Below are 13,847 nucleotides of genomic sequence, written 5' to 3' on the forward strand. Positions count from 1 at the left end.
GTCACAAGATCACTTCTGCATCTGGGACTGCCCTTAAATTAGACTTCATTTGAAAGAGATTTTCTGGACCTAAAATAACTTTGTAACTATGCTGACAAACCAAAAACTCTCCCTAGGGAGTGAGGGAAGAGAGTTCAAGGGTGTGTCTAAAACAGGCCAACCTTTCTATATTTAAACTCAATAGTCAGCTAGTTAGTCACTGCGCGTGTGTGTGTGTAAAAATGAGCTGTAACACATTTACCACCACAGTATGTGCTTGCTCGCATTTTAATTGGACTACAAGGCAATCCAGACCTAAGGGAAAGTTTACTATATGTATCTACTGAACTAACTTAAGGGAAGAGTCCTCGAGATTGAATTTTACGGTGTGACCATTGAAAGGGGGGCTATTTGTAATGAAGAACTTGATATATGTAGGTAGAAAAACAAAAACCAGAGGATAAGAAATACAAAGGAAACAACAAAATGAAAAAAGAACAGGAGGACTTGTGGCACCTTAGAGACTAACCAATTTATTTGAGCATGAGCTTTCGTGAGCTACAGCTCACTTCATCGGATGCAAAATGAAACGGGCTCCAGTCGGCAAAGGAGGAGGACGTCTATGTGATTTAGTATAGAATAAATATATTTATCTTTCCCAGTGTATTATTTTACCATATGAAAACCTTCCACATCCTATCTTGTGCAACAAGGAAAACAAAAAACAAACAAGGAACAACCAGGGCTGAAAGGTCATAAATCTGCCTATTTCCAGTGTATGTGCTGATGCTGTACCCTGCACGCGATTGCAGCAGCTTTCCTATTGAATTAGTTCACAGGGTGAACATTTGGAGTCTATAGCTTGACAAGGGCACCACCTTGTGGTTGTGGAAAAATCAGTCTAAAGTCCAACACATTTCCAGGGTTTCAGAGTAGCAGCCGTGTTAGTCTCTATCCGCAAAAAGAACAGGAGTTCTTGTGGCACCTTCGAGACTAAGGTGAACAGGAGGACTTGTGGCTTTTTACATTTCTAAGGGGGATTTTTGACATTACCCAACATTCAGGGAGGGCCCTTTGTCTGTGGAACCTGCAGTCGGATCTTGCTCTAGAAACTTTCATTTATCAAAGCCTCTTCTGCCCTCAGTGTGGGGGGAAAAAAAACCAACCCCTTATAAACACAGCCCAAATATAAATGGTTGCAGTGAATCCCTGAATCTGCAGGACAATCTGCAACAGTAGTTGAGATAGCTGAACTGCTCGGTTCTTCTCAAGGGATTGTTAATTCTGAACCATAAAGACTGACAATCTAAATGTGGCACATTGGACAATATAGAGACAGCAGAAACTAAACTGAATTTATCATCAGCAAAGTCTCCTTAGTGTAACTTTATCATTCACTTTCATATGAATTAAGAACCTCAATTTTTTAAAAAAAAATTTAAATAAAGATGCTGCAGAATCTCCAATCCGTCATACTGGAGTGCCACAGAGATCAGGGGTCTTGCCTCAGAATTTAACACCAGCTTGCTGCACAGCAAATGGGGCCTTAGTGAATATTAGCAAATAAGTTAATGGAAAATTATGTTTATCTATTTTTATTAGTACTACTTCGATAACGGGTATTTTGGTGGCTATTGGTAAAACACTTTCAGGCTAATAGATTTAAAGTGAAAGATCAAATTGTATCAGTACTGTAACTAACAGCATCGTTCAGTCCTCCTACACCATGACAGTTAATATTAGTTCAAACGCTAGATTTCAACCTGAAAAAAACTTCAGGCTATGGAAATTCTTCAGGAAAAATATGCACATCCAGGGGGAGGAGGAGTAGAAGTTAGGGGGCTACAAATTAGAGTAAATTAAGGAGAATGTACTGAAAAATAAAACTTTTATTAAATATTCAATGTATAAATTCATATACAAAATACACTTGTCTGTGTGGGAGACAAGGAATATATTCAGTCCTGATGTAGATTACTATTCCATCAACAACAACCAAGCATTTACACTCCAGTACCTCCCTTAGCCACTTTAACTTGGGGAAGCTGACACAGAAAGCCTTTCAGTGTGTACTCCCTCTGATGAAGCCCTGTTTGTAAGTAGTTGAAAATCAAAGGCTAGCATAACTAGAAATAACCTGTTCCAGAGTTGTGAAGCAGTCCAGAAAGTCCTCTTCTTCGATCCCAAACTTAGTGTACTGGTGAACGTAGGCTCTGAGGGGGCAAAGAGTTTGGGTAAACAACCGAGAACTAGACAGCAAAACATTACAAATCATCGGTCCCTAAAAATCTGACACCTGGTACAGCATCAGACTGAGCTGGTTGTAATGAGCATTTTCCACCCCTGTAAACCAGAACTGAATTTCTAGTACATTGTTTGGACTCTTATTGTGTAATTCATACTGGATAGTACAACATAATCCAGTTCTAATAGTGTTTATAGCCTCAGGTATGCTGCTTTAAAGGAACAATACAATTTCAGGGTCAGTGGCTGGCTTTTGGGGAATTGCAAAGGGCATTTTCTGGCTTGCTTCTCAATCTCAGCAGAGCCACTAAAAGCAATTATTGTACTTAGAGGCAGCAGTTTACTCATTTATGGTGGGCAAAATGTCAAGTAGTCTTTGTGGGACAAACTTAAAACTGCTGTTTGTTGCATGATTTTAACAGATGATAAATTTAAGAACAAAACTATTCAGCTCTTATTCCCACAGATCGTGTGGCTAATTCCCATGTTTACTGGACACATGCCCTCTGGCGCCCAATAATCTTGGCCTCATGGGATGGAAGAAAAGAGGCAATTATTCTTTGAGGTTAAAGTCTAGTTTTAAGGAAAAGTAAACCTCAGGGGTCAGAGCCTTTATAAACAGCAACTCCCAAAATGTTTTTGAACCAAGCCACTTACTGTTTCCTGGAATGAGCAGCAAGTTTGTGTACAACCTAGAAACTGTGTGATCAGTAAAAGAGTTTGTATGTATTCTTTTTAGAATGGATATTCTGCAATGGACAAGTAACTTTGGGGGTTTTTTAGTGCTGGTGAAAGTGCCAACTTGACTGCACTGGAAACTGGTCCTATTTACCAAACAGATATAACATCAGTAGTTCAAGCTGCCCCACACTGCTCTGCCACGGTGCCTCAACCCTAGAGTTGGTTCCTCCAGAATCAAGGTTACAGCCTCCATGATCATTCAAGTTCCTCTGCAGTGACTGCTGGCGGGAAAAAAGCAATTGTGCCATGGAGAAATGGTTCAAGGCCACCCACGATTTGATAAAGGTAAGGGAATAGCAACTGGCCTTAGTTTTACTGTCTTTGAGTGCTCTGCAAAAAAAAAAATTTGATCTGGCAAGTTTTCTCTGAAATGAATTTGGTTCAATGTTCTAGGAAATCAGTCACGCAGCACTGGTTCCTCTTAAGTTGTTTTGATCTGTGGGAACTTTGTTCCTCCTCTTTGCAGGAATGGATGTACTCCTATATGTATTGTGCTCATATTTCACAGCAAGGCTGATCAGCAACTTGCACTCACTACAGCCTGGCTTGGATTTGAACCTGTGACACAGAGGCTTCTATACCCAAATCCCCCAAGAACATTATTTGGAAAACTACCACCATATTCACACACATTCTGTAACGAAGTTGGTATCACTGTTTCTTTTACTGTTAAGGGACACCTTTTTATCCCAAATCAGAATGATCTGTGAAGCATTTTAAACTGAGGTGTGCGTTTGCAACTATTTATTTCCAATTAAAATATTGAAAAGTCTAAATGAAAAACGAAGAGTCTTATTTTCACTTACTTGGAAGCAAACATATTCCAAGCTTTCCCCACAACGTTGTCCATAAGTTGCAGCAAGAACTGGCTGTTGCTGACCAAAGAAGCAGATTTTTCATACTTGTTAAAGGCTCTTGGTGTTTTCCATATATGAAAAGCCTCTTGAGGATTTAGCCAGGATGTATACAATGCTGGATCTCTGAAACCTCCTGCAATGGGAATAAGGCAGTTTTTTCTGACAAATGAAGTTTTACCAAGTGATTTTCTTTATATGTTCAACTAGAATTTTCCAACAATATGTTACACTGAGTATTGTACACCAGAATTCAATCTCTACTGCATGAATACACAGACTAAAAAAGTGACCCTGGAAAAGGATAGTTTATGACTGGTTCTGTGCCTGTCAAGGCAACAAGGAGCTGCTGCAGACACTGCCCATTCAACTTCACAAACCAACATAAGTGGAAAGGAAAACTGTAATTTGTTCTTATGGCCGCTGTGTCCCAGCTAATAATTAGAAGCTGGGGCTTTGGGAGTGGTGTAGAATGAGGTGGGTGATCTCACAAGACCCTGCTGTGAAAGAAAAAACAGCTGCAGTAAGTCATCCAGGTATCTCTGTTCCACCAGTTCTCTAAAGCCTCAGCTGCTGCTTGGCAGATCAAGTCAGACTTCCAAACAATATTTCCACCTCCGATGGGCCTAGTAAAGGTGTAACTGTACAAACTGGTTCTTTCCCACACAATGTGGTGAGGGCAGGATATAAAAGTACCCCAGCACTGCTTCAGTGCTGTGTGATAAGCAAGTTCTGATGTCGCCAACTCCTGCAGCAGCTCTGTATCTTTCCAGGTAGCAGTATACTATCACAACGAATCCTATCACACAAATAGAATTTAGTTTTACAGTATGATGATACCTCTCCTTTTCCCAGAGTTGCTTTAGGAAGCCCTGATAGATACTGCCAGTGTAGCATCTACGTATGTAAATACAGCAGTCCTTCATAACTGCATAACACGGCCTTGGACTTTAGAATGTGTTTGCAGAGAGAATGCTGACCTTATTCTTTAAAGGTTGTAGCCTTCAGGTTTTTTCACTTTCACCAGTGACTGCCACAATGAAAACACTGGGAGACGGAAGAAGGAATAACTAATGTGCTGTGTATTTTTTCTCACCTAGATCAACGCTTTGCACATCTTTTCCTCGCAGGACAACCAGGTTGGCAACGGAGGTGTTAAAATGTAGTGCCTGATTTGGAGAGGCTTTTGGGGGGACAGGATGCCCTGGCAATGGTGGTCGCACCTGCCAATCGATACCTAGAAACAGAAGTTTTTGAAACAAACTACAATCCATATTTCAATCATGTAATGTGCTTAATTAATTTACGTTTTTCAGCTCCTATCTTCCTGATGTGAAATAAGGCTGCATTCAGAAAGAGGTCTACTTGGAGACTGTCTAGTGCTAGTGATGTTCAGTACCTGGCACTGGCTGTTTGGCCGAGGGTGTGCCACGGCACGTAGGCTCCACTCACTGATCAAGCAGCAGTTGCATGACTCTTAGATAATGGAGCTCAACCTGCTGTTCGTAGGGAGGGAAATCTCCGACTGCAGTTGCTATTCCTACCGCATAGGAAATGACCACACTAAACTGTTCGCCATCCTTGTGCTTTGCTGGTACCTAAACTGTGTAATTGGAAGCCATATTACAGTTCACCCCCTGTCTAGGTAAAAGTGGAAGGATTAAAGTGTAAAAAACAAAGCAGCCCGGGGAATCCAAGAGCTGTTCCAAGTGAATCATGGAAGTAAATCCCAAAATGTTTTGTTTTACATATGCTTAATATTTATAGTTAGTTGAGAGGTCTGGGAGCTAAACCAGGATAAAGCAGGGATGAACTGGAAGGTCTTATGGCAGCAGTGTTATTAGTGGAAGGAGCTGCTGGGTATGTGGGAAAAAATCCCTGCTGTCAGATGAAGGGGGCTACTTCTTTCTGAATTGGTTAAAGCTATCCAGTGCGTTCCCAAAGGCAATAAGTTTCTACGCATGGAATAAGGTTTATGTTGAAAGAATAACTGATTTCCAGGGTGTGCACACACCTCTTACCTTCTTCCATCTTAGCATGAGCAATAAGCATCTGTCTTAGATGTTTGATGAGCCCAGGCCAAGTAAATGTGCTGTATGCCAGGGAGTTTTCTGACATCTGCGGTATGTTACGAAGACCCAACATCTTGAGTTCAGGATGGGGAACTAACGACTCCATTAAGTCTCCTGAGAATCAAAAAAACAGCTGCCATGACTGCCCAAATAATATGTAGGCTAGTCTATGAGAGAAGATAGTGAGGAATTTCATGGAACCTAATGACACAAGATGAAGGGGCAACACACAGAGTTGATAAGTGCAAGTCATACATATCACAGTGAACAATATGAATAACTCATACGCTTTGCTGGGGTCTATATTGGCATGTTAGCTCTCTCGGGAGGTCACAGATCACTCACTGGAAAAAAATCTGCTCCTTGTTTAGTGGTGGTCAAAAAAAGCAAATATGCTGGAATATATAAAGAATGGGATGGAAAACAGTGATAGTATCATAATGCTCTTGTTAGGTCAAACTATAAATCAGTTCCAGTGAATGTATCTCAGCGAGAGAGCTAAAATCAAAGGAGTTTAAAGAAAAACAATGAGACTGATTAGAGGCAGAAAGCCCATTCTGTATGCAATTGGGACTATTTAGAGAGGAGACATGGTAGACCTATACAAAATAACAAACGGCATAGACAAGGTAAACTAAATGCTCCTATTTACTCTCTCATAATATAAGACCATGAGGATATGACATGACACCAAAATGGACAAAACTGAAACTAAAAAAGTAGTGCTTATAGATGACATTTCTTAATAAGATTTTTAAAAATTGAAAATATATATATACATATATACACACACAAAAAAATAAGTAACTCAGTTACATCAAATAGGATAATTATTCAGAGGGAATATAAATGTTCATGAGTCAGGGCAAAAACCTGCTACTAACTGAGGTGGGTTAGGAAGAAATTTCCCCAAGGGGCAGGTTATTCCATAGTTGTCCACTAGAACAGCGGTTCTCAAACTGTGAGTCGGGACTCCAAAGTGGGTCATGACCCCATTTTAATGGGATCGCCAAGGCTAGTGTTGGCCCTGGGCACCAGCAAGTCTGAAGTCCAAGCCCCACCGCCAGAGGCTGAAGCCGAAGGCAGAGCCCCACCACCCAGGGCTAAGGTTACATGCTCCCCCCGCCCAGGCTGAAGCCCATGGGCTTCAGCTTTGGTCCCCCGGGCCGGGCCGGTGGGGCTGAGGCAGGCTCGGTCTTCGGTTCCCCACTCCTGGGGTCGTGTAGTAATTTTTGTTGTCACGGTGCAATGAAGTTTGAGAACCGCTGCACTACGGTGTTTCTTACACCTCCCTCTAAAAGCATCTGGTAATGACCACCGGTTGTGAAAAAATACTGGATGAGGCAGACCACTATGGTGAACCAATATGGCAATTCTAATGGTCTTATGACATTTAATAGCTTTAATCATGTTTCATTAGACCACTGAAATTTGCTTTCCCCTTCCTCATGGTAAAAGTTGTATAGCAAAAGGGTAAAACAATGAAGACGCACCATAAATACACAGAAACAGGAACAAAAGAGGGAATGACCCTGTGTTCCTGATCACCCATAAGGATGTAGAAACAAACAGCCTGCTCCCCCCACCCCGCATTTCCGTCTGACATGGGAGTATAGAAAATAATAAATCCTTTTCTGCATTTGTCTGGCTGTACTCTGAGTCTACTGTTGCAGGGATCAATGGGCAAATGCCAAAGTGGAAATTCTGGGTAGCAACCACAAATCTTGGCACTATAGATAAATTAATTTTCTCATTCCAGGATGACACACACCACAGACCTGTCTTATCACTAACAAGAGCGACATAATACTCTAATTTTGGTTTCCAGCTTTTTATGCAAGCCTTTTTATCTGGTTTCAGTTTGCATATAGTTCTAAACTAACTCCACAAACTTGAAACAAAACCACTGACTTGCACATGGTTTCACCTAAAATGTACATTAGTCCCAGGCTGACACCAGCCACTTGGAAAGAGGAAGCATCACTCTGTGGTAAAGCATGAGACTGGGTGGCAGAAGCTCTACTCTTAACTCTGCTGCAAAACTGACGTATGACCAATGGCAAGCCACTTTATCTCTTTCTGCCTCAGTTTCATCCTCTTTAAAAGAGGAGATAATACCCAACTCACAGAGGGGGCTGATGTTTAGCTCGCTGTTTGAAGAGTGCTCTGAGATCCTTGAAATGAAAGCATTAGATGGCAGAAAGTGTTATTATAATTAAATACCTAGTGGGCTTCTGCTATACTGTGAGGCCCCTTCTGAGGAATAAGTGGGCTGGAACACACTTCCCAGCTGATGTGCAATTACTTGATTTACATCCCTGAAGGAGATCTTTTTAATATTCATTAGCTGAGCACAGATCTTGTGGATGGCATCATTTTCGTGAACAAGGAGAGCATCTGATGACTGGTACAGGTGTGAGAGTGTCAGAACTGAGTTGTAGTTTTGAACAATAACCTGGAAGCAGAAACACACATCAACAAGGATGAATTAACAAATTAAGAGTTTTTGTCTATGTAACGTATGTCACCTCTTTTGATATTCTTCATGGAGTGACTGATTTCCCCCCTTTACCAAGACCTTGCACCCAATTCAGCAACCACTTTAGCTTCCACTTGGATAGTGAACAAGGCTTGCCTTGATCTTAGCATCCACAGCTGCATTCATAGCAAGACACTGAGAATGAATCTGTAGGATCATTCTGTATTTATTATACTTGCCATGTAATAAACTGGAGCCTTGTTTCAATTCCCTGCTCTACCACAGACTCCCTGTGTGACCTTGGGCAAGGCACTTAAGCCAGATCTACTGCAAAGTTTTGCTGGCATAGCTATGTCAGTACAGGATGTGGGGAAAAATTCACACCCCTGTCCAACATAGCTATACCAGCAAACCTGCCTCCCTGCCCCCAGGTCCTTTTGTCTGCATAGCTCATGTTGCTTGGGGGAGGTGGTTTAACTATACTGGCAAAAGATCTCCTTATGCTGGTTATAAATTGTGTCTCTATTACAGCTGTATGGACAAAGCCTTTCTTGTGTACGCTAGCCCACAATCTCTCTGTGCCTCAGTTCTCATCTGTAAAATAGGGATAACGGTACTTCTGTGTTGTAACAATAAATACACGGAGAAAAATTGTGATGTACTCACCTACTATGGCAACGGGGGCCTAAAACATACTAAGATAGCCTCAGGCCCGAGTGAAATAAGTCTCATTGTTGGGACTTGCAGTTTTACAATCACATTTTAAAAATTGTTTTGTTTTCACTTTTGAAAGACCCACAGCAACTGACTACAGGCAAACAACGAAACTGACTATACATAAGGTGATATCAAATACACAAAGTAAATAAACTGTAAAGAGACAATTCTCTCCCTTTCTCCAATATCTTTCAGTTATAGGCATTTCAGGTGTTGTTTATAACACTAGAAGGTAAAGCAAGTGGAGAGGGTTTTTTTTTGTTATCAGTAGACTGGCCTTTTAATACGGATTAAAAATTTTGCAGAACCTTCATGGAGCTTTAACATTCACCTCACCGGTTCCATAGGGCCAGATAACCTGGTTGAGTATAAAAGAGGTCGGAAAAGCATCCCTTAAGCACTGGGTCACATAGGCTCCCATGCCTGATCCTGTGCCACCAGCCATGCTCATTACTGTGAAAAATCCACTGAGTCGATCACATTTCTCTGCTTCCTTCTGTACCAGGTTCATGATAACGTCTCTGTACGTGGGCCCATGAACAGAGTAACTGCAGTATAAGAGAGAAAGTGAAAAGAGCAAGAACTCTTATAGCAAAACAAAAGCAATAAAGTCAACCAAGCAAACATATGAAGTAGCTTTTCCTTCTTTTAAAAATGCTGATCCATTTATCTAACTCTTTGTTATCACCAATGCTGCCTGCAGTGAACGATCCTCAATTCTTCTGTTGTGCCATTTACTTTGCATTAAAAGCCTGATCTTTAAAATTGGCCTCCCATTCTGCACCCGCAAATCAAGTAGTTAGATGTCTAAGTGACATTTTGTTCACTTTTCTGTAACTGAGTAGTAGGTCTTCACTGTAAATACCAATCTCAGTTCCTTGCAAAAAGAGCACAAGCAGTCTACAGTAGCAATAAAATCAGGGTAATGTTATGCATGCAGTATATTACTTCACAGCAGCAACAGTTCTGCTTCTAAGAGAGGATGTCTGTGAATCTAGGCAGTTGCTTAGTATTCACATGCTGTATTATTATTAGCAAAGCTTGCGGTGATCATCTATACCCATTTGCCCAGTTGTTTCCAGACCCTTGTTTCTGACAGAAGTGTGACTGGTGGTCATATTTCCAGTGGCCAGACCTAGCAGCCATTGAGAGGGTCTGACTGATTACTTTAGGTTCCATGTCAACAAGTACAGCCCGGGCAACAGGTACTGGAGAGAGAGAGAGAAAAAATGCAAAATCAAAAAGACTGCATCATACTTAAACCTTTTAACAAGAGAACAATGTTCACATAATGGGCATAACAACATACTAAAGGCCGGATCATACTTCTCTTATTCATGCAAGTCATCCCATTAACTTCAGGGGGACAGTACATGAGAATAAGGTGAGCGGGATTTGACCCTCAAAGTTTTACATTTACATAGAACCTTTCACTATCCCAAAGTGTTTTGCAAATTCTACAGAGACAGGAGTCCATCTCAATAGGGAAACCATTCATGTCAGCTAGTATTTGAAATGGACGGGCATCATGCCCCAGTACTTAATCTGATCTACCTAACGTGTAATAAACAGAAACCTGGAAAGAAAAAAACACGTTTCTCATCTAGAAAAGCTCTTTGTTAGTTCTCACGAATGTATGATGGCAATCAAAGGCACAAAACAAGAAAAACAAAGCTCACTGCAATAGTTCTATTACTGTAAAAAAAGAAAGGTGGTCTTAGGACTAAGGCACAGATTCAGGGGTCAGGACAGCAGGGGGTCTGTTCCAGCTCTGCCACTGACTTGGTATGTGACCTTGGGCAAGTCACTTCACCTCTCAGTGTCTGCTTTCCCATTTGTTAAATGCTGATGATAATGCACAGGAGGTACAGAGCTGAGATGGTAAATTCATGAATATACCTAAAGCACATCCTTAAATAGAAATGCAAAGTATTATTTATTACTACATATATTTCTAACAGGCAAAGTACGCTATGAAAAAAAAAATCCTTTAAAAATTGTACCTCCAGTTTTCTCCTCACTGAAGAAACGTTCCTTGCAAGCTTCCTGATAGGATTCATTCTCCTTCTTGGAGCAGATTCCATGTGTGCTGTGGAAGTCACTGCAGATAGCATTAAACACCTCGTAACCAATCTGGTTACCACACTGACCAAGCTGTACTGTGACTATTGACATGCTCCTTCACTTTGTATTTAATCCTAAAAAGAAAAATATAGAATTGTGCTTTTTACTGTGGTTGATTAAGCTCTAGAGTGGAAGACTTTGGACCAGTTTCGTAACCCATGAAAAGCAGAGTTGGGCAGTGAAATTTCTCTTGTACAGGGGGCAGCTGTGCGGTTTTCCAGACTTCTTAAACGGTAAAGCTATGTGGATTTAGTGGCTGAAACTCCTCTGAAGGGGCTGCGGCCATCATTCAGTGTTGACAGTGGCCACAGTGGGGCTGTGATGTGTTTGAGTGGGGGTCAGGGTGTTGAATTTTGTCTCCACCAGTTGCTGCTCAGGACAACCAGAAAAAAATAGAACAACTGGGATTTCCATGGTACTTATATCTCTCTCTCATGTCACAAAAAGCATGCCTATATTTAACTGACTCAAACACTGCAGGTTTAAGGCTAAGGTGCCTAATATGGACCACAATGACTAATGCTCAAGCACAACTGTGCTACCCCATCTGTCCATATGTGCAAGTCTCTGCTGACACATGAAGACTCTATTGTCATTTCTTAGACATTACTGACATTCAGTGTTGCTGCAGGCTCATCTACTTCTTTTTCTGAAGCTTCAGTGGTTCAGATCTACTGTTGTTAGCCATGGTAGAAGCTCTAATATAGACCAGACACTGGTATTTTAAAGGTTTCAGAGTAGCAGCCGTGTTAGTCTGTATTCGCAAAAAGAAAAGGAGGACTTGTGGCACCTTTGAGACTAACCAATTTATTTGAGCATAAGCTTTCATGAGCAACAGTTCACTTCATTGGTGCATCTGATGAAGTGAGCTGTAGCTCACGAAAGCTTATGCTCAAATAAATTGGTTAGTCTCAAAGGTGCCACAAGTCCTCCTTTTCTTTTTGGTATTTTAAACTAGCAGGTTGCCTTGACCACCAGATTTAAATGACACTGGAGTTAAAATGCTGGTTTATATTAATGCTCCCACTGATGGATCTGCATTGGTGGTAGCAACAGTGGGAAATCTTAGAGATAAAAGGCTAGTTCAGGATACAACCATGGACAGATTAGAGCCTCACATTCTCCTTTGGGTGAAACAAAATCTGTTCTGATACTGCCTACATGACCTACTGGGGGATTACTCTGCCAATAGTCCCTTCCTTGCAGATGCAAAGAGGCACCTGCTGCTGATTGCTGAAAGATCTACAGGATCCCATTTCAAATGTGAGAATTTAGATTCTTGCATGCATAATGGGAGTGGATGAAACCAAGCTAGATTAATGAGAAGAATTACTCTGGGAAGCTAAACTGACAGGTAGAAGCCATTCACATTTACATAATCCAGTTGAAAATATAATAGTTGGTATTTATCATTGTTAAAGCAGCCAACCATGGACCACTCATTACACTCCCACAGTTGTAAATTCTAGTTTAACACCCAATCCATCGACCAAGAATCCCAGGCCCCTCTCATCCAGCCATGTAGGTGGCACCCCCGATCCCAGCCCCCCCCTCATCCAGCCACGTACCTGGCGCCCCCCCGATCCCGGGCCCCCCTCATCCAGCCACGTACCTGGTGCCCCCCGATCCCGGCCTCCCCTCCTCCAGCCACGTACCTGGTGCCCCCCGATCCCGGCCTCCCCTCCTCCAGCCACGTACCTGGCGCCCCCTGATCCCGGCCCCCCTCATCGGCGCCCCCCCGACCCCGGGCCGCCCTCATCCAGCCACGTACCTGGCGCCCCCCGATCCCGGCCCCCCTCATCGGCGCCCCCCCGATCCCGGGCAGCCCTCATCCAGCCACGTAACTGGCGCCCCCCCGATCCCGGCCCCCCCTCCTCCAGCCACGTACCTGACGCCCCCCGATCCCAGCCCCCCCTCATCCAGCCACTTACCTGGCGCGCCCCGGTCCCGGCCCCCCTCATCCAGCCACGTACCTGGCGCCCCCCCCGATCCCGGCCCCCCCTCATCCAGCCACGTACCTGGCGCCCCCCGGTCCCGGCCCCCCTCATCCAGCCACGTACCTGGCGCCCCCCGGTCCCGGCCCCCCCTCATCCAGCCACGTACCTGGCGCCCCCCGGTCCCGGCCCCCCTCATCGGCGCCCCCCCGACCCCGAGCCGCCCTCATCCAGCCACGTACCTGGCGCCCCCCGGTCCCGGGCCCCCATTCCGCTCCCGCGTGGAGAGCGATGCCTCTCTGTCCCGCTCCTGCATCCCCGCCTTCCCATGTCGCTCTCATACCCCCCCCCCCGGCACAGGGCGCGCACCCCAGCCCCAAGCGCCTCCCCGCCAGGCCCACCTCGGTACCTGAGTCTCGCCCCTCACGGTCTCACCTCAGGATTCTGCCCCAGCAGCTCAAGACTCCTTCCCTCCAGGAGCGGGCGCAGCGTTACCATCACAACTAGCCCTCCGGGCCCCTCCGCCTTTCAACAGACCGTTTGCGCATGCTCTGAGCCAGCAGGAGGCGGTGTAGGGAGCTTCGGAGTGGGCAGGTACAGTACAGTATCAGTGTTGGGGGCTTCAGTGAACCTCATACGCATGCACCGAGCCGAGAAGCTTCAGTCTGCAGTCTGCGCATGCTCAGTGCCAGTACATCTCGCG

At 43.7% G+C, this 13,847-nt stretch overlaps 1 protein-coding gene across 5 annotated transcripts; it reads right to left on the reverse strand.

The window, feature by feature from the left end:
- Window positions 1-1,853: 1,853 nt before the first annotated feature.
- TUBD1 (tubulin delta 1) lies at window positions 1,854-13,821 on the reverse strand. Of its 5 annotated transcripts, none has more exons than XM_073315194.1 (9): window positions 13,554-13,821; window positions 11,090-11,284; window positions 10,147-10,294; window positions 9,418-9,634; window positions 8,114-8,345; window positions 5,840-6,004; window positions 4,915-5,055; window positions 3,771-3,954; window positions 1,854-2,192 (listed from the first exon to the last, which is right to left on the reverse strand). In XM_073315194.1, the coding sequence occupies exons 2-9, from the start codon at window positions 11,259-11,261 to the stop codon at window positions 2,090-2,092; spliced, it is 1,362 nt and encodes a 453-aa protein (XP_073171295.1). In that variant the 5' UTR covers window positions 11,262-11,284; window positions 13,554-13,821; the 3' UTR covers window positions 1,854-2,089. The 5 variants fall into 5 exon arrangements, with proteins under 5 accessions (XP_073171295.1, XP_073171294.1, XP_073171297.1 ...); XM_073315193.1 differs by having other exon boundaries at window positions 13,580-13,820; XM_073315196.1 differs by lacking the exons at window positions 10,147-10,294; window positions 11,090-11,284 and having other exon boundaries at window positions 13,580-13,817.
- Window positions 13,822-13,847: the final 26 nt, after the last annotated feature.

The sequence above is a fragment of the Lepidochelys kempii genome, chromosome 17 (assembly GCF_965140265.1).
Source record: "Lepidochelys kempii isolate rLepKem1 chromosome 17, rLepKem1.hap2, whole genome shotgun sequence".
NCBI classification, from domain to species: domain Eukaryota; kingdom Metazoa; phylum Chordata; order Testudines; family Cheloniidae; genus Lepidochelys; species Lepidochelys kempii.

Bases quoted from the DNA above. Each gene is read 5' to 3' on its own strand.
- TUBD1 (XM_073315194.1), bottom strand. From the start codon at position 11,261: ATGTCAATAGTCACAGTACAGCTTGGTCAGTGTGGTAACCAGATTGGT. The intron at 8,346-9,417 runs GTGAATGTTAAA...TTCTGCTTCCAG, and splicing joins GGCCCTATGGAACCGGTGAG to GTTATTGTTCAAAACTACAA. The intron at 2,193-3,770 runs GTAAGTGAAAAT...TTGCCCCCTCAG, and splicing joins TGGAATATGTTTGCTTCCAA to AGCCTACGTTCACCAGTACA.